This window comes from Lates calcarifer, linkage group LG10 (genome assembly GCF_001640805.2).
Source record: "Lates calcarifer isolate ASB-BC8 linkage group LG10, TLL_Latcal_v3, whole genome shotgun sequence".
NCBI lineage: Eukaryota > Metazoa > Chordata > Actinopteri > Centropomidae > Lates > Lates calcarifer.
Genome location: NC_066842.1, coordinates 19,102,175 through 19,121,785, shown reverse-complemented (window position 1 = coordinate 19,121,785; position 19,611 = coordinate 19,102,175). Strand labels below are relative to the sequence as shown.

Genomic DNA, 19,611 nt, shown 5'->3' with positions numbered 1-19,611 from the left:
CTCTGCAAAGAAACTAACTGCAAACTTTTCAAAGACGCCTTTAAAGCCTGCAGGGGGTGAAAATCTGACACTCAAAAATTAGATTTTCAGCAGAGTAACTCTTACAGAACTAGGGACAAAATGATGGACTCTGCTTTAATGCTTCATGCCAAGGACGGTAAGAATGTGGAGAAGTAATGCTAAGGACAGGAAGTGGTTACATCTGTGTGGCTCAGCATCAGAGAAAAGCGAATCTCTGAAAAATACATTGATCTCTTTCAGCCTCTTGGCCAGACCTCACCCACTTTTCTCATTCATCTCCAGACCATACCCAGCTGCTCTGTCTGTTGCCCTAAAGGGACCAGTGTGGGTGTTTGTGTGTGAAGGACAGAAAGAGAGATGTAGATTATCTGTATACTGAAAACCAGTCCAGGCAAAGGCCCTCAGCTTGTTTGAATTTAAAGGCAAGATGTGCTAACTATTTCCATTTTTCCAGTTGAAAAATGACACCTCGCCTTGCATCTGGTCCGACTTTATGTTTTTGTTTGGGGATATTAGTGATGGGAGAGATAAAGGAGCTAAAGCTCATATGTCAAAGCAGCCAGTCACCTTCTCATTCTCAACAAAGCTAACCTCAGGCTAAAGGCTTGACGGGGCAGGCCTATAGTTCTTACAGTTGGGATGTTTGTTTGGGGTAACAATACTATGAAAATTCTGCGGTCGGACAGCTGAAGAGATAAATGCCTGTAAAAAGGGTGTCGCATGAGAAACATCTGGAGCAGAGGCACACAAGCTTTCATCTATAGGAATATTTTCCTCTCCTTGCAGTAAACAAATGGAAACTGTAGCATGCTGGCAGGGACTTGAATAATACAAACTCCAAAAGCTGAACCTAAAGAATGGCAGAGCAGTAATGTGGCCTGCGGTGATAAGGGTTTGAAGGAGGGGTTGTTTCTAGGAGACTGTGGATATATTCCCTCCTTGTGGGCCCCAAGGAGGCGGGAAGGGGAGAAAGAGACAGAGAGAGCATATAAATGAGTAGTTGCACAATGAGGCTCCTCACCAATGCACCTGCATACACTCTCAACAGAAACACAAACAGGTAGAGAGGGGGAATGTTTGCACCTGTGTGGGGCTACGTTGCAGCTAAGCAGACCAGACTGCTGGTGGCAGAGATGAATAAGTTTGACGGCTCTGTCACCTACAAGTTCCCTGCCCTCAGTTCCAGACCACTCCCTGTGCATCTCCTAACCTCTGCTCTCCATTTGTCTATCTCCACTGCACACTGGACAGTTTGGTCTCAGCTCAGGTTTTGTCAGCGGCCTCTTATTCTGATTCTGCCTCTTATTTCAGTCGGTCTGTCAGTTCATCTATTTGCTGGGGACTACTGTTTGTTCATCTCAGTAAGATAAAAGGTAGATAAAATGTATAGTGCAGAGACCAAGAATTATTTTTATCATTATTTTATCTATTATGTGTTTTGACTAAACATCTATAGTATAGTCTATTGAATGTCAGAAAGTATAGAAAAATGCATCTGGAAAGCTGAAAACAGTGAGTATCTTGGTATTTTTGCTCGAAAAATTACTTCAATAATAAATCAATTACCAAATTGTTTACACATTTTTTTGATGAGTGGATAGAACGTATGTCCCTGCAATTCAAGTAAACAACAATCATGTGTGAAAAAAATATTCTTAGAACATTTACTTGACATTAATTTTAGTGTTGTGATTTATTATGCAAATAAACCACATCTGGGTGGGTCAATGATCTGATACATCCCTGATTGTATGAATGCTGAGTGCTGCCTGTTTGTCTACCTGCCTCTATTGTCTGTCTCTTCCTATGCTATCTGTCTATGTGTCTCTCACCCTGTCCAGCTGTCTATTCATCCACAATGTTTGTACATCTGTCTTCCTTCACAGTATGTACAGCTCTATTTTAAAGGCTTATCCCTTTGCCTGTCTTCCCACTCAGCAACGTGGAGACACCAGAGCTGGGCAGGGACTCCATGGCCTGGAGCCAGCTGGAGCCACTGCCAGTTTGGTTTGACAACGTGTTCCCACAGTCGGGACACTGTGGCACCATTGGGCCAGAGCAAAAGTATAGAGGGGGAAGAGGAGATGACTGAACACAGCTACAGCTGAGGTGTCACTGACAAAGCTGGACCACCCAACCAACACACAACCAAAAATGAAAAAAGAATGCACTTGGTAACTCAGTCAGAGAGTTAGGTCATGAGCAACATCTTAATTTGATGTGACAAGCGTTCCTTGATGTTGCTGCATGCACAACAATTACTAGATTCAAGAATAGCCATGTTTTTTTTTATATCAGAGTTATGTGTGTGAGTTGGGTATGTGTTAATTAAACTTCCTAAACTATGACCTGGTGAAATCTGCAACCTATCATTTAAAGCCAAGCATCTCTGCTCACTTATTAAGTTCAGGGTTTTGTCTGAGACTTATGCAGCATATCCACTCAATATTACTGAAAACACAGCACAAAGCAAGCAAATGATGAAGGATGCCATTCAGGAGACTGTAAAACTACTGTATCATTATTGACTGCTTGCTACCATCCATATTCAAGGGGTCTGCTGGCTTAGAAGCTTACAGAAACTAGCCCCAGTCTCACAGACATCTCTGTTAAAGCCTCCCAGTCCCCTTATTACACACTCCATCTCCACAAACACCTCTGCCCCTATGTGTCCCTTCAGACTCCAGAAAGGTTGAGGTCCTTAATGTAATTTTAGTTGACAGCTCTCTTAAATGAATTCTACCTATTACCACAGAAAAAGACAGGGAAGAACACCTTGCAGCTATTTTTCATTCTACTTCCCATGCTCAAATATTTCATCTTCCACTTAATGAAAACAAATACCAGTAAAAAGATTGACCTGTGATTAGCGTAATCCATCTTTTTATGACTCCAAGAAAAGATCAGTAGATGAAAGGAGGCTGTGTACTTCAAAAATATGTTAATGCAGGAACGGGCTTTAAAGACACAAACAACTTGAGAATGAGCAATGAGCAAGCTCCTTGTGGTTTCTGCTTTAATCAAGGTATGTCCTGCAGTCGCAGCTTCCATTATCTCTGTGTAAAATATATATAAAAATTGTATTTTCAAATGATTTCAGGCTAAGTCTGCAGCAATATGTAGAATCAAATGCAAAGTTAATATCAGCTCAAATTTAATAAGAGGACTGAAAGTCTACAACTATGCTTGTGAAGCTGTACACTGCCACAGCGATGATGAGCTGAATGCTAACATTACTATGACAGTGCTACGCATGCTGGTGCAGGTATAATTTTCACCGTCTTAGTTTAACATATTAGCATGATAACAATTGCTAATTAGCATTTTGCAAAAGTGGTCACACATTTGGTCATAAACTAAAGTATTGGACAAACTTACAAATTTGAAATAATAGAGTGAGATAAAGATTCAAAGTATCACCAGTAGGTTTCATCCACTCAGCACCATAAATGTTTGTACCAAATTTCATGGTAATCCATCCAGTGGCTGTTGAAATATTTCAGTGTGAGCCAAAGTGGGGGATTCATTGACCAACTGAGAGCCATGCTGTCTGCATAGTTAATAAAATGGATACCTCTGAATTGGCCCACACTGCAACTTTACCTTCACTGCTGCAAATTAAATCGGGGTACACATAGGACAGTTCCTCTCAACAAAATGTTAACATATGGAGCATATTTCTTCCAAAAGGTCATAAGCCCACAACAGTCAATGTGAAGTGAATGAAAAGTAAATCACTGCCAAATACAAAACGTATGTGGTTATTTTCCTACAGTAGGAAGGGAAGAGATTTATCTCCATTGATATGTCGTTTGATTCCCACTCATTTCTGTCTGTGGTTGAATCAGTGATTGATGACACCATCAGAAGAGCAAACGGTCAGCCAACATGTGTGTGCCTCAGATGGAAAGAGTAATGGCCAACCCCAAACTTGTACAGCAGAGTACATAATAGGGGACATCGCAGGGGTGCACAAATATCCTGAATTCAGAGCAAAAACCCACATGGGAGGAAACAGCCATTCCTTCATGATTTGTACTGTATCCACTAAACGGCAAGGAAAAACATCATCCTCTGCTCGTGTTTTCCTTCTTGTTGCTGACCACCCCTCGCTGTGGTCCCTCCCCTCGGCCCGCCACAAAAAACAGCACCTCGCAGGATGTGTGGTTTCTGGGCCTTTGATAGGGTTAAGCCAGCAGAGGAGCTGGAGGGAAGGAGGAGGAACAACCCTACTATTCACAGCAAGGCCTGTAATTCCAGAGGCATGGACATTGGACATGTGCTGCAAGTTCACTGAGGAGAGAGGGGGAGCAGGAGCAACAGAGAGGGGAGGCAGAAATGGTACAAGGCTGGTTATTAGTTGAAAAAGTGTTGGAGAGGAAGGCTGAGGACCGATGGCTCTGGTAAACTCTTGGAATAAAAAGGAACTGAGTTGCACAGTTTGTTCTAGAGACTGCAGGCTGTCTAATTTTTTCTGCAAAGAAAAACATTGCAGAAAGACTTCACCAAGCCAGCTCCTTCCATATTTACTTTAAATAAACTAACTAAAATAAACTGAAAGTTGGTCCTTGACAGAGAAAATGCACATTCGAAGGTACTTTATAATTCATGCGCAGACCACAATCTGCACACCCACCAATAAATGCAATACAAATACACTGAAACATTATGCAGAAAAGTTTTCAATGGACCAAGTTTCACTGGGGGGAAGGAGTTATCAGGACTGCACATATCAATGTTCACTCCACAACAAACAATGGAGTCTTTTCTCGATTGTACACAAAATCTTCCATCTGTTGCTCTCTTTCAGTAAATGTGATGATGGTTTTATCTGACTTTATGTCCTTTGTTTTCCTCATCTTGCTTATCTCCCACTTCAAAGAAAAGTTTTTGAAAATATATCCCCAAAGTCAAGTTAAGCTATATATTTTCTACCAAAGAGCCACTGGAGAAAAAATCCCATGAAAAAGACTCTAAAACTTGTAATCAGCCCTACTATTCATATTTTTCAGGGGCAAGTTTAAAGAGACAAGTTTACTTTCAAGGTCAGAAAAGATGGATAACATGTCTTATCTGCAAAGGAGCAGCTGGCTGAGACAAAGCACAGCTGAAAGTTTGTAGTATCATGCACACTCTACGCACAGACCAAGCACAGACACATGCCCATTCAGCCTTCTCTAAAAATACTTTTACAAACCCCACTGTTTCTACACACAGGCTGTATTGATTATAAGGGTAATGCCTTTAAATTAGACTCTAAGTAGCACACAGTGTTCTTGTGTGCTAGCCTTGTGAGTGTTAATAGAATGTATTAATGTTTATTTGGTGATATGCTCTGTGTGTATCTGTTTGCTTCCCTGTCTATACACTCCCATCTGTCATCTGTTCAATCTTTCTTTGTGAATAAATGATGGGAGGTTTGCACTCTGTGCATTAGCAACCAAGAGCCATTTATCCCCCTATTTTAAACGTTTCTGTGGTGTGGATGGGCTGCAAACATTGTACAAAAAGCAGAAACTTCCCCCAAACTCCTCTGAGGGAAAACAGTTCATCTTTTCCCACCTGGTGCTCTGAGTTGTGACAGCTGAAATAATCCACTCTTGGAGACAGCTTCAGCCTCATGTAAACATATTCACTTTGGGGAATGTGGAGTCTGAGCTCTGGCAGGAAGAGTAGAGTGATTTAAGAGTTGTCTTTCAACAGTGCTCAAATATACTGTCTTTATTAAACTTTTTGAGATGTCTGAGTGTGAATTAATTTTGTTATTGAAATTATAATGAAGCAAACAGACACAAATAGGTATCAGTGCATTGAGAACATTGATGAATATATCCAAATGCACTTAATTAAATTTTAACAGTGTCTCAAGGTTCGAGTCCATCTCAATGAAACATCTCAGTCAGCTTCAGAACATTCAACCCTTTGTTTACTAGATTTTATTTAATGTTAAATACAATTAAAACACTGGCCATAAGAAACAGTCTAAACTAACTTAAGTACTAATCTAAAATCTATTTCTACATTGGTCATCTCTGTGCACAGTGGATGACTTTACCTCGGTGGCACAGGCAAATTGAACACTTGATATATCTGAACAGCTGATGTTCCAGGAGAAGAATGGGAGAGTTGGAGCCAAAATCCTTTAAACCAAGGGAGTCTGATGAAGTCTGTCTCTGTTTTTCGATCTCCCTCACTTGTGGGCATGCTTAGCTATAACACCAGTACATCTGCTCATTAATCAGCTGATCGTGAACATTGACTACATACAGCACACAACACGTCATATATGTAACATCTATACACAATAACCTGATCCGTTGACACTTCAACCCAGTCTGAATGTCAGAAGAAGATCATCAATATGACTTAGACCTTCAGTCTGCCCGGTCACAGGCTGGGGATTGAGGGCACAGGGGCTGGGGATAAAATGGGCAGGTTGGGGGTTAGAGTAATGAGGTGCATGGATGGGTGAGCTAAAGCTGGGATTGAAGATTGAGGGTAAAGAATTAAGAGCCAGTGGAGGATAGTTTGGAGGACGGGTTGCCTAAGAGCTGGGGGTTTAAGCACTGAAGAAAATCATTCTCCATACATTAGAGATAATGGACTTGTGTACAGAGCCAACACAGACAATACACACATTTGTAGGGTTTTTTTTCCTACAGCCACCGGAAAACACCACCAAAATTTTGCCAAGAGCCAAACTTCAAAGCAGAGGCATAATCTAAAATCAAAGAGATATAATTATGCTGATACGATAGACTTCAGAGTTTCAACCAAATATGCACACATGCATTTTTAATGGCTGTTTAAGGGCTGCGAATGAATCATCAGAGACCAAGAAAGAGGGACCATCTTAAGCTTACAATCATTATCATTTTATTATCATGCAAGTTTCAAATGTTCCCAGACTCAAACAAAATATTAAGTAGGACCCCATGTTTCCTGAGTAACCAAACTCACAGCTCAAAGCAAACTTTAAAAGAAAGGGGGAATTTACTGCTGTACTACAGGATTTAAATTTCTTTTTGCCCTCAGTCTGATGCAACAACATCTGTACGGCCAAAGCTGCATTGCGAGGGCATAGTAATGAGACTGCCTTGATCAAGACAGCTCACCGCAGTGCAGCTGAGTTTGGTGGTTTAAACTGAGGCACAGATAAATATTTGCTCCACATTCCTCTTCCCAAGATCAAGCTTAGAGATCCTCACCTGACAAAGGAATCTTAAGAGGAGGAAGGAGAAGAAGAACCAGGCAGGATAATTACATGTTTACATCAGACTGAGGACTACACATGAAAAACATCAGCAACAGAGCACATTTCTAAAGAGAAACTCTCTTTGTTTTTTTTCTTGAAAAGTAAATCTGTGCTTACATCTTCCTTCTTGCAAAAGGAGAAATCATGTCCAAATGCATAGCCATGCTAGCGGCATGACTCTAGGGATGGCATTGCTGGACAGATGGGTTGCCAAGAAAGTTTGTGCAAACATTCATGGTCTCCAAAGGATGAGTGTGGTGATAAAGTTGACTGTTGGTGATAAAGTTGACTGTTCATCTAGCAGCACCATGAGATTGACATTTTTGGATTTTGGTGGAATATCTCAACAACTATTGGATAGATTGCCAAGAAATGCAGCACTCATTTTAAGCGTTGTTCAAAAAAGACACAGTTGTAGATCAAATGACAACCTAATCTTTCACCGCACTCGGGTTTCAGACTGAGCACCCTCACTGCATCCCACAGTGTAGCCTGAGGACCAATCAGTCCCCTTGTCACAGTCCCAGTCACAGCCAGCAGGGACTGATTTCTCACAAGGCATCTGCGGTGAAAGCCAAGCCACGGAGAATGAGGAAGTACACAATGACAAGCCCCCCCTCTACAGCCCCCTTCCTCACAGGGCACCAGAGGCCAAGCTAACATGATCAGTTCCAACACACACAGACATACACACAGAGAGAAGACAGGAGAATGAGGAGATTTCACAAAGACCTAATTTCCTGATAATTATAGTGGAAGTCAATATGGAGGAAGTGACAGAGAGTTACGTGCTGTTATCTCCTCAGACCTACCCTCAGGGAGGCTGTAACTGCCAATCCTCTCCCACTTTTCTAAGTACCAGTGGCTGACTCTGAGAGCAGGCTCTCAGTCTGGCTCTCAGGCACTGAGATGACATGTGTTCTACAGGAAAAATGTCTGTCAGAATATCTCATTATAAGGCTTTGTCATCTTCCCTGCGTGAACACAAACTTGGCATGGCTGGACAGGTGAAATCGAATGCAAGTTTTGCCTGCAGGAGGCAACACCACACAGATCCACCCAGTGCTTTTGGAGTACCACATGAGACCTGAGCCGAGTGTGGCCGGAGAATGTGATCGACCTCAGGGCAGCTGCTCAGAGTGCGAGAGTGAGGGACAAAGAGGGAGGAAGAAGAAAAGAACAGACAGATCAGCTTTCACTGCTCTTTGTTTCTCTACACTATAGAGCAAGACTGGGGCTTTCTCTTTTCTGTCTCCCACAGAGCCGGGAGATAGAGGCCACCCTTTTCGTATGTGTGTGTGCGTGTGTGTGTGTGTGTAAGGCCATGGTCCAGTCATGCATGTGCCACACACCTAGCCAGGTTGCCATGCATCACACCCCTCTGACACGCCATTAACCAGGACAAATCACAGGACCCCAGGGAAGACGGTAGCTTCCTCCACACAGCCTGATTAAAAAGTAAGATATATGAGGCATGTCCACAGTGTCTATGTCCATGTTGGGCAGCTGACTGAGCAAGTGTATGTAGACACACACACACACACACACACACACACTGTGCTGACATTTTTTTAATTGTTCTAAACAATCTTATTCCCCAGCTATACTGGTGCTTCAGCAATTTCTGTAATCCTCCTCCAAGAGCAGATCATAATCTATAATTAAGGGGGAGATAAAATGTGTCCCATATACAAATATATTTTCTTCATGGTCATTTGTGTCAGCTAGACTTTGCACTACTTAAGGTTATGAGAAAAGGGGCAGACCAGGACAGCATCACGCTTGTTCTATTTCCAGACGAGTCTGATCTAAAAAAACTAACTTTGCTTTGCAGCTCATGCCACTTCTATTAAACTATAATAAAATGGGCTGTCAGGAGTCTGCAGGGACTTCTTGCAGAGAGCAGTGTGCTCTACTTCATCCTAACCTAAAAAATCCACCAGAAAAAGAAATGACATGGCAAAGTTTTCCAAGAACAGAGTAGTGGCTAAACGCAGTGTTATGGTGCTCTGTCAGGCTGGTTCCATCAGAAAACAAGTCATGGGTGCCACTAGTATCAATTCTAAATCAGGGGACATACATTTCTTGTAATGCTCATGTCTGTTTCAAAAGAAGGTTGTTTGTTGTTCACTTCCTGACTAATCTAAAGAGAGTGTGTGTTTGTGAATGAGCTAGGAGTATATATGAAGCATTCATTTACTACATTCATCCAAACATTAGAGTTGTACCAGAGGAAGTAAAAGAACCACATGATTGTCTGTGTTTCTGTTTCGCGTTATTAGACTAATTTGCCTAACCTTCACAGTTCTAAATATGTGGTGGAAACACAAATAGGAATACTAAAAAGGGAATTCAGTTTATTGTGTAGTTTCTAGGTTTAGTTCCTGTGGCTCCACATTTCCTGGAAAAATTTGGTCGATGAGTTATAATTTCCAGGAACAGGTTTGCCAGTTACTTTGCAGTCAAGTTGCACATACAGTATAAAACACCAGAAAACATTAGATGTAAAACTCATGAATTATTCATTTGAATGAACAACAATTTGAACAGGCATCAACAGTCCCTGCTGTCAGCATGACAGGCACACCCATCTAACTGAACAGAGTTGGCAGAGCTAAGGTCTGAGGACTGAGGTCAGAGAGCAGAGGTCAGTGGTTTGGTGACCACAGGGTCAAGTTGTCGTGGACAGAAGGTCGCCAGCAGGGGGTCAGTGAGAGGACAGAGACAAAGGGGCAAAACAGACAAAAACTGAATACCAGAGGTATTGCATGGAACATTTTACTTATCAGCCTCTAGTATTAATCAGACTGCTATGTCTATGAATGCGTAAGTGTGCTAGAAATAGTTGATGACTCAGCTGGATTATTTTCTTTCATCTGACTGTAAACCAGAGGCAACAAGATACAAAGAAATATCAGCTATTTCATCCATTGCATAATAACCGCATGATATGAAGTCTCATGACAATAAAGTAATTGTGCTATTTATGGAAACAGCTGACCAGTGTTAGACAGAAGCTAGGACAGTTTTCAGAGAATGTAAAAGCTTCACTAATGCCTCAAAAGTTAAAAGGGGAAGATAAATACATAACTTCATCTTCATCTGTCACCTTTAGTTTATTTTTGTGGTTGCTGCTAACCATGGAGAAACTCTCTTTGAAGCTTAGGAACTGAGCGAGTGAGAGGGGACGTAACACAGCCAAAGGAGGACTGAGACTTTCTCCCTGTGTGACCACTGGCAGCGGGACACAGTGAGCAGTGGAAGAACATGGCTGACAGATCTTTATCCGTAAATGGCTCTTTTTTTCCCCCCGAGCACCCCACATATCCGTGGCTGGAACCACAGCTATGGCTCCAGTTTCCATCTCGGGGGGAGGGTGGAGGAGAGTTCAGGCCAGAGCTCATAAGACCTGCCTGCGGCTGCTCAGACACCAGCAATGGCTGCACACTCTGCTCGGGCCTCCTCCTGCTACAACCCACAATGAGCCTTTATAGTCAGGGTGATACACTGAGAGCTGAGACCATGGGAAACTCTGTCCAACTACTCTCAGCACTACTAAAAACAGACTGAGAGCACTGAGGGAACCAGAGATAGTGTAGACATTTCGGGGTGTCCGCTGCAGCGACACCGCATTATATTTTCAAGTAAAAAGACAGAGGGTTGGCTTCTTGGCTTTAAGCTATAATCAATCAGATTAACAAACACAAAGGAGATGCTGCCTTTAGTTGACACTTCATTGACCGCTTCTTTGTATAACACTATTTCCCCCTAAAACTCTACCTCAGGGCAGCCCAACATGGCAGCCGTGCCTCAAGGGGTGGTCTCTGGCTATTGATTAGGAGGGCAGCCGGCTCAAAGCCTGCTTCCCTCGGGTCATGAGGTCAGGGTAGTAGAAAGGAAAAAAGAGGGAGGGGACAGGGAGGAGTATACAAGATCAGTAAATTAAACTTCTGTTCATCAGTGTTAAGGGTGGATGGTAAAAACAGAGTTTACGTGGAGGGAGGAACTGTTTTGGAGAGACGTGCTGTGAAACTTTACTACTTCATGTAAACTGTGTTTTATACAGTGTGTGTTTGTGTGTGTGTGAGAGAGAGAGAGAGCTTATTAATGGCAGAAACTAATGATTTGATGCTGCCTTTTTGCATGAAAATGTGATCATGTTTACAATTGAAAGGAGCTTTTTAAACAAACAAGGTCTGCCCGAGAGGACAATTTTTTTATATGTCTGCCTATATTTATATACATTTACTATATACTAACTTGAGCATGCAGTGGGAATTATATAAGAGCATGCATTTTATTTCTACAACACAGCAAGTTGCTAATGTAATTTAGTTCATCTGTGTCAGGTGCAGGAAATATGACTAGCCATTTGATGAACGCAGACAAGGCTTGACTTGTCAGCAAAATAAAAGCCTCTTAGTTGTCATTCCTGCCAAACACTTGATTGTTTTGAATTGCATTATTTCAGGAAAGCTGGGAAGGCCGCCAGCTGAAGGCAGTCGGAAGTGCAGAGATATATAGACACAAGTGAAGGCACAGGATCAGATAAGGTGAATACAGTGCTTTTAGTTTTAAACAAGTTTGTTAGGCTTGTTTATGTCTCATTGCTCCAGTGAAGTCAAAATATCATACAGAACCATGTCTCATTATAAGTAAAAGGGTGGAACAAAGGTGAACAGTTTGTTAAAGGAAAATTATGGTTTGTTACAATTTGGGTTTTATTTTCATAGGAACAGCCACAGGTTCTTATGATCTTAGGATAAAACTATACTCACAAAAGTAACTGAAATCTACAACACAGTGACTTACAATTAAGTGTAGTTTTCCTTTGGGACTGTATCCTATCACTGCATCACATGTGTTCTTCAAACCTTATGTTTTGTATCCATTTTTTGTTGTGAACCCTTTCGCAGCACTGTACACATGCAGTAAGGACTGATAAGTAAGTCTGATGAGTAAGTAATGTTAATTTAGTTATCCTTACTACAATTACAAACTCTCACACTGTGAGTAGGATCTCCTGATTAAAAAACGTGCCTGTTGCAGTAATCAGAGAATTGCATTACTTAGTCATAATCAAATTAGTGGAGTGAATGTAAAAGCAGTGAGTGACATTCACTTGTGACACAGCAGTAATTGATCTGATGACTTAATGACACAATAATTTACATCCTGTAGAAATGAAGCTCTTTACAAAGAATGACAGCTGGTTGAGAGTTCAAGGAAAAAAGTATTCACCTATCCATAAATCAAATAAATTAAATGCAACCAGGAGCAGCTCCAGTTAAGCAAACACCATGAGCTCTGTCAGTGTTTGCCAGTGGGAGTACATGAAGGAGCTGGGACTCCATACAGCTCAGTCTTGGTTCCCCGAAGGTTGATTCAAGACAAAACTGGAGTACCTGAGCCAAAGAGCAAGCCACAGCTTGCGAACAGATTGTCGTGGTAAGTAAAACCTTTGACACAGAGAAGAGGAAGCCAAAGTGGCAGATGTCACATTGTTTAAGTGAATGCAGGAAATAAGAACCAGCAACAGGCCTCACTTATACCATGTTTGCACTCATCTTAAAAAGCCTTCACCATTGCTTAACACATAAACGGCTTACATTCGGCAGATGAATCGGCTGAACACACACAGACGCAGATTAAAACAAGTCAACCAAGTCAGGGTTTATGACATCCGCCTTCACTTATTCCTGCACTGACCTCATACCATCCCTTCCCATCCCCCAGTCTCCTTCCTCCTAATCCAGCCTTGCTGGGTGGTAGGCAGCAGTATGGCCTGATGGTCAAACTGTGACTGTCTGCCTTCCTGTCTGTCCATCTGCTGGGCCCCAGCAGTGATTCAAAAGGAATTAAAGTTGTCCAGAAAGTAGCCAAAATCTCTCCTAATCACCCTTCGACCCTCCCTTTTATTTCACCTTTTCCCCTCAGTTTTAATTCCCCTGCTTTACTTTCTCTAAGCTTTGTCCAATTCCATTAACACCCTGTACCTCCTATTAGCTAATGCACTGTAGCTACACACTGAATCTCTTCCAGCTCATTACCAGGCACTCAGGTGCCACACAGGGATTCTTCTCTATGCCCCAACACCACCAGCAGAGAGTCGGGAGGGACCAGCAGCAGAACATGGCATATGCAGCCATTTAGTCAAAAGAACGGTGTGTTTATTTTTCAGTTGCTGTGATTCATTCAGAAGTAGAACAGCCTAAGTTGGCGTCACACTGCAGTAGGTTTGATTTGATGTTTTCTGGGAAGAAACTAAATTAACCAGTGTTGGTTACAACTGCAGACAATACACCAAACTTCTTGTTTTGTCTTCAACTGCAATACTGCCATGTGAAGAGAAGCCTTATTGTTTGGTTTATAAATGTGGGGGCATGGATAGAAGTTGGTTTGCCTTTTCTTTCTTTTTTTTTTGTGAGGGAGAGGTGAGGGTCAGGGGGGTCTGCAGTAATGTCCCGGTGGCCTTTGTGGCTACAATGAAAAGCACAGCAGGGAAAGTGAAGCCTTGCTTGTGCTCAACAGAGTTTATTAAAACTGCAAAAAGGGTGAGTGGCCACAGATGGTGCTGTCAATAACCATTCACCCACCCATGCAAACGCACGCTCATGCACAAACACACACCAACGCCACACCCAGTGCCATACCACTGGGTGGAAACACGCTACAAGCACACAGACTTATAGAAGGAGGGGTGGCAAAAACAGATGGTAAGTGTGTGAATGGATGTGTGATGTTGTGGAGAAAGGCTACAGGAGGCGTTAGGATTCCATTAGTCTTTAAACCTCAAACTTCCATAAACACCTCTGAGAAGCTGTTAAGACACAGCATCACAGATCCACCAATAACCACTGTGGAGTATTAGCTATGACTTAACTGCTGCAGGAAGTGTAAAATAGTTTGTATCAGTGACAAAAATTGCAAAATCTGCTTCCTGAAATGGCATATTGTGGATATTTAAATGAATTAATGAGCTAAAGCCAGAAACAGAAGACAATAGGAGAAGTAGAGGAAAGTTAAGTCAATGATGGACAATTTAGTCTTGAAGAAAAGCAGCACTTCCATGTTACAGGAATATTTCTGGTTTGAGGTCAGTCTGTTGTCGAAAAGTCGCCACATCATGTAAAAACACCTATATAAGGACTTGGAAAAAAAAACATCACAGGCGATCTTTTGGCTGTATACTCATATTTTGAGTGCACAGTAACTACTATTACTATTACTACTACTTCAGAGTTGTTTGCTACTGTTACTCTGCATGAAAAGGGCTCACAAAGGCAGCTTGAGTACAATGCACTACCTCATTAAAGGCATGGTGTCAACTAACACTATGACCAAAGATGGTTCTCCAGAACTCCTCCAAACACTGGATAAAAGATATGTAATCCCCTCCAGCACATACCTCAGTCGCTCTCCCAGAACTGTACATGGAATAGTTAGACATGCATCACACTGATCATGGATCAAACGTTATCAGAGCTGTAGAGCCAAATCAATGGACCAAGCTTCAGTGTTTTGGCCAAAGGCTGCATCTTGCAATTTGTACGTGTAGGCCTGTGTGTGTGCGTGTGTTTAGTTGAGAAGCATTTTATCTTTGCATTAGCAGTCACTATTTTGATGGTATCACATGTTGTGATGCTCCATCACATTTTCAATCTATTACAAAGTGAATATTGAACTGTAGCTTGACTTAAAAAAAAAATACCTTCAGAAATCAAATTGCAATTGCAATATCTGTCAGAAAAACTGGCCCTCCTGCACAATTTTGGGAATTATTTTATTTTTTGTCCTGAAAATATATATAAATCTGCAGAATAATCAGTACTAGAAACAAATAAAAACATGAAAAAATCATGAGGAGAAGCACCTATAATAAACATCAAGATATTGTTCCCTCCCTAAAAACTCCTGATGGCTGTTGTAATTTGTTGCATGTGTAAAACACTGAATATAATGTTGGTGTGAATAAAAGAAAAAGAGCATTGTGGACACAGTCTGGCTTCCATATTAAGAACACCATACTCTCCACATACCACATGCTGAAGTCTGGTGACAAACTGGATTCATGTCGCTAAAAACCATGCAAGACCAATTTAAAACAAAATTACAGTTCTGACTCCACATGATCCAGATGTTACATGTGTCTAACATCTGGATTGTGGAATGGACAATGATCAACACTTACATACTCATCCTCTACCACACAATTGGACAACATTAATTTCTACTGCTACTAATGTTTTTTAAAAAACTAGTGACTTTTAACCACAAGACCAATCCTATTAATGTGAAAGTCACAACCATACCACCTCAGAGCAGTTTCCTGCCTTTAATCCTCCTGCATACAAACACAGGCAGACCACTCTGTTTGAGTATGCAGAGGGGCAGGGCTCTGATTTCAAACGGTAGTGAAGGCAGGTCAAAGGGGGCAGCCTTTATGATGATCTAGGAGGGGACCCCTGTCAGAAACTCAAGGGGTCCTACTATCAGAGTCCCGACCCCCAGGTCACAATGAGCAAGCCACAGACTGACATTAAACCAACACTTTGCCAGGGAGAAAAAACAAGGCAGTGTTGCTATGCCCTGATCCACCAGTTCACAGAGACGGAACCACACAGAGAATACCGATGTACCCACGACCTTCCCCTCACTGGTTTAAATTGAGTCCAACCGATGTGCACTATAAAGCACAAACAAATTCCACTGTCTTCCCAATCTTCTTAATGTTTTTGTTTTTCCAAAACAAGCTTGAGTCTTGATGTAGATGTCGCTTTAAGCAATTAGCAAAAATGTAATCCCCACGCTACAGAGCTTTTTCAATAAAAGGATAATTTCCTTGAACTGCCAAAATGACATCCATTTTCATTTCTTCTGTGGGAGGGTAAAAAAAAGAGGCTGTTGGAGGGTACTTAAGAAGTGAATGTCAGCTGAATGACAAGTCGGGCTGAGAACAGTAGCGTCACCCATCGTAAGGAGGCTTTCAGACAGTCACCATTAGAAAACTGAATTAAATACCTCACATTGACTGACTGACTGAATAGCAATCCCACTCAGTACACAGTTGCTGCCATGACTCCGAAAAATACAGGCCCTGTAACATGCTGCTGGATAACTGGATGATGGCAGATGGCCCCAGTGCACACAACCCTTGTCAAAATCAGGACTGGGGGGTGGTTACATCAGATGGCTGCCAGGTATTTTGGCATTTGTCAAAATATTGTGATAATTAGACATTTTTTAAAACCATGAGACAGACAAGTTGCAGGCCAAAAGATCAAACATCCGCTCCAGCTATTTTGTGGGTTGCTTGTTGTTCTGCTTCTTGAGTAATCAGTCTGTTTGCCAGAATCTACCTCTGGCTATCACAGCTACACTGCAGATGTGATCGCACTCATTATCACTGCAAACTCTTAACTCATAAAAGCAAAATCAGGAGCTGCTCTAAAACAGAATTCTTAATGTTGACTGAATGCAAAAACCATGTTACTACATTACTAAGCAGTTGCCTCCAGTACTAACTGCTAATATGCTAACGAGCCTGGCAGCTACTACCCAAAAACAAACAGTGTCATGTGACCCACTGAAGTCTCCCATTGTTATGCTTGACAACAAGCATAAACACGAAAGTTTTGAACAGCTGATACAGTATGTCTGAATATGCTGGGTGTGAAAACATGTAACATAATGTCTATCCGGGGTTAATTAGGGCTTAAATGCAATACAAAAGATGATCCTCATACATCTTCCAAAATTTCCAAAAAAGAAATATGGATGAATAAAATACAGAAACTCTCAAAGTGAATACCCACAAGATATTTGCAATGGAAAACAAACAAGTACAGTACTTCATGCAAATATCTTGCCACCACCTGTGATGTTCACTCCCCCTAAAAAAATTACACTCACACCAATATTCACAATGCATGACAAGGCTCAGTTCATTGCCCTTATTAAATCTGCATCTTCAATAAAACAATACACCTCAACATTTATTTACTGAGGCTCTGGTGATCCTATCAAGCAACAGCTATTCTCATCAGCATCAGGTTGTTGTCATTATCCCGCTGGGTTCTGCATGACAAATGGGAGGCTTCGTAATCTCTTGTTCAGCATCCCCTATGACTGTGCATCATCCGCTATTATCGTCTGAAAGCCCTTAGTCATCCTCACAGGGAGAAGAAAGGGTGCTGAACATTCCTTGCAAATGAGAACTTGGCCACATGCAATCCTGTAATTTCTCAAGCAGCACCGGTCCGTTCTCTTCTCCTCCGACCCTCCCACCTGCTAAACTCCACCGACCCCTGCTAACCTCCCCCATTTTGTATGGATTTAAGGTTGGATACGGGGACGTGAATAGGTGGTATTTCAACATGCTAACAGAACTGAAGAGCAGAGCTGATTGGCTAGGGGCCAAATCCCCATGGTTACCCTGGAGCAGAGCAGCAACTGCCTCTTTCCTGTACTGGTCTGTCTGGGAATAAACTACCTCTGCTCTGCATGCATGGGGTAGTGGGGGGGCTTGAAGGAGACAGAGGACACAAGACAAGTTAGGGTGGTATCATTATGGTGTCTTGCACACCTCTAAATCACCTACCTAAATTAAGGCACTGCCTTATGCTTTGGAGTGAGTGTGTGACATGAAGTGGGAAATATAGAGGGTGTAGAATTGTAAAAAAAAAAAAAAAAAAGGATCCAAGTATAAGCAACCAGTTTTTCTTAGGTGCCTCTGGGCAACAAACTGAATTCTAATACATGATTGCTGACTGAACTTGTGCCTCTGCCTCTCAAAATGTTGCATAATCCTGCTGTAATGCTGTGGGAAAAATGCGGTAACTACAAAGTCTCGCACCAACTCTCTAATAGTGAGAAAGTCACTACAGCCTTTAACAACAGTAACAGGTTGTTAAACACGTCCACACAATAAAATGCACCAGACAAAGTAGTAACAGTAAAATGTGATTCAGCACATTTGGAACCTGATTGGACAACAACCTGAACATAATAGATTTAATTTGATAGGCAACACATGTGAAAGACAGTCAGCTCAGTCATGGGGCCAGTGGTGAATCTGCTGAGCACTTTCATTGGCTTTCTCATGCAAAACTACTAGACAAAAGACTAAAAGCCTCGACTGAACTCAATCACCAATCTTTTTATTTTGCTAATTTAGTTCATCCAATGTAATGCTGACAAAAAAAACCATTAAACTGTCCTGGACCTGTAGTTAATGTTACTGTTATATGAAGACTTGATATTCTGGCTATATGTGTCCTTGTTTGCCTTGCAGTAAACACCTATAGGAGGTCGTATTTTACCAACTTTTCACTAGCTATGACTCATTTTCAGGTAGTGATGAACTAGCATGGACCTAGTTAGTCTTTTTTGCTCCCAGCGGCTCCAACAAGCACATTTCCCGGCGAATCATTTCACTCCCCCTTACCTTTCACTTGACTCTCGTACTCCGCGATGATTTCTTTATCCTTTTTGAACCTCGGCGTAGACATTTTCTGTCTTCTTGTGTCCGAAGCTTGTTGTAAACTTCTTGTTTAAGAAAAAACTGTTTGTCAACAAGCGGAATCCCTACAGCAGCCGACGCATCCCACACAGGACGAAAGGGAAAAAATGAGCACGAGAGGAAGAAGAGGTGCGACGCACAAAAATGTCACTTTGAAAGGATTTAACTCTGCAAAGACCTCGACTTGGAGCAAGAGGGAAACGTTTAGTCCGTCATTGTTCCTCTTCCCTGTGGATAAGCGGTAAATATACAGCAGGGCCAATGCGCAATCCTGCTCCAACCAATGAATCCACTCAACTATCAGAGCAGTCGGCGCGGCGCAACAGCACCGCTGCTGCTGCTACCACAGAAGAAGAAGAGGGAGGGAAAAAAACAATCACGCAAGTTTCAGGATCTCCGTGGTGGGTTTTCGTAGCTCTCCGAAAAGTTAGTGCCAACAACCCGTCCGGAGGGCTTTAAAGTAGGACTGAATCGTACGTGTGTGTGGATTTAGGTAGTGGTTTCCAGTTTGGGACCCGCGCACACACGCACACACACACACACTCACACACACACAGACTCACACTCACACTTCCCCCCCTATGTTAGCTCTCCCTCGACGGTTTCACCCCCCAACTCCCAGCAGGCTCAGAGGCAGACAGGGCAGGCCGACTGCAGCACACAGCAGCCGGAGCCAGGCAGGGAGAGGAGAGGAAGGAGAGGGAGGGATCACACTCACAGACACACACACACACACACACACACACACACACACACACACACATTTACACACACGGTTAGTGGACACCAGTGGACTGACACCCCTACTGCCAAA

General features: G+C 42.2%; 1 protein-coding gene across 7 annotated transcripts in view; it reads right to left on the bottom strand.

Annotated features, from left to right (window-relative positions):
- The window catches only part of srgap1a (SLIT-ROBO Rho GTPase activating protein 1a), a 79,682-nt gene extending 60,152 nt beyond the window's left edge, over nucleotides 1-19,530 (bottom strand). For 2 of the 7 annotated variants that reach the window (XM_018664069.2, XM_018664070.2), the window contains exon 1: nucleotides 18,723-19,521. In XM_018664069.2, the coding sequence (XP_018519585.1) occupies nucleotides 18,723-18,786 (64 nt within the window). In that variant the 5' untranslated portion in view covers nucleotides 18,787-19,521. Of the gene's footprint in view, nucleotides 1-18,722 lie in introns of all 7 variants that reach the window. The other 5 variants (XR_001959847.2, XM_051073519.1, XM_051073520.1 and 2 more) reach the window with 5 other exon arrangements.
- Between the last annotated feature and the right edge of the window lie 81 nt (nucleotides 19,531-19,611).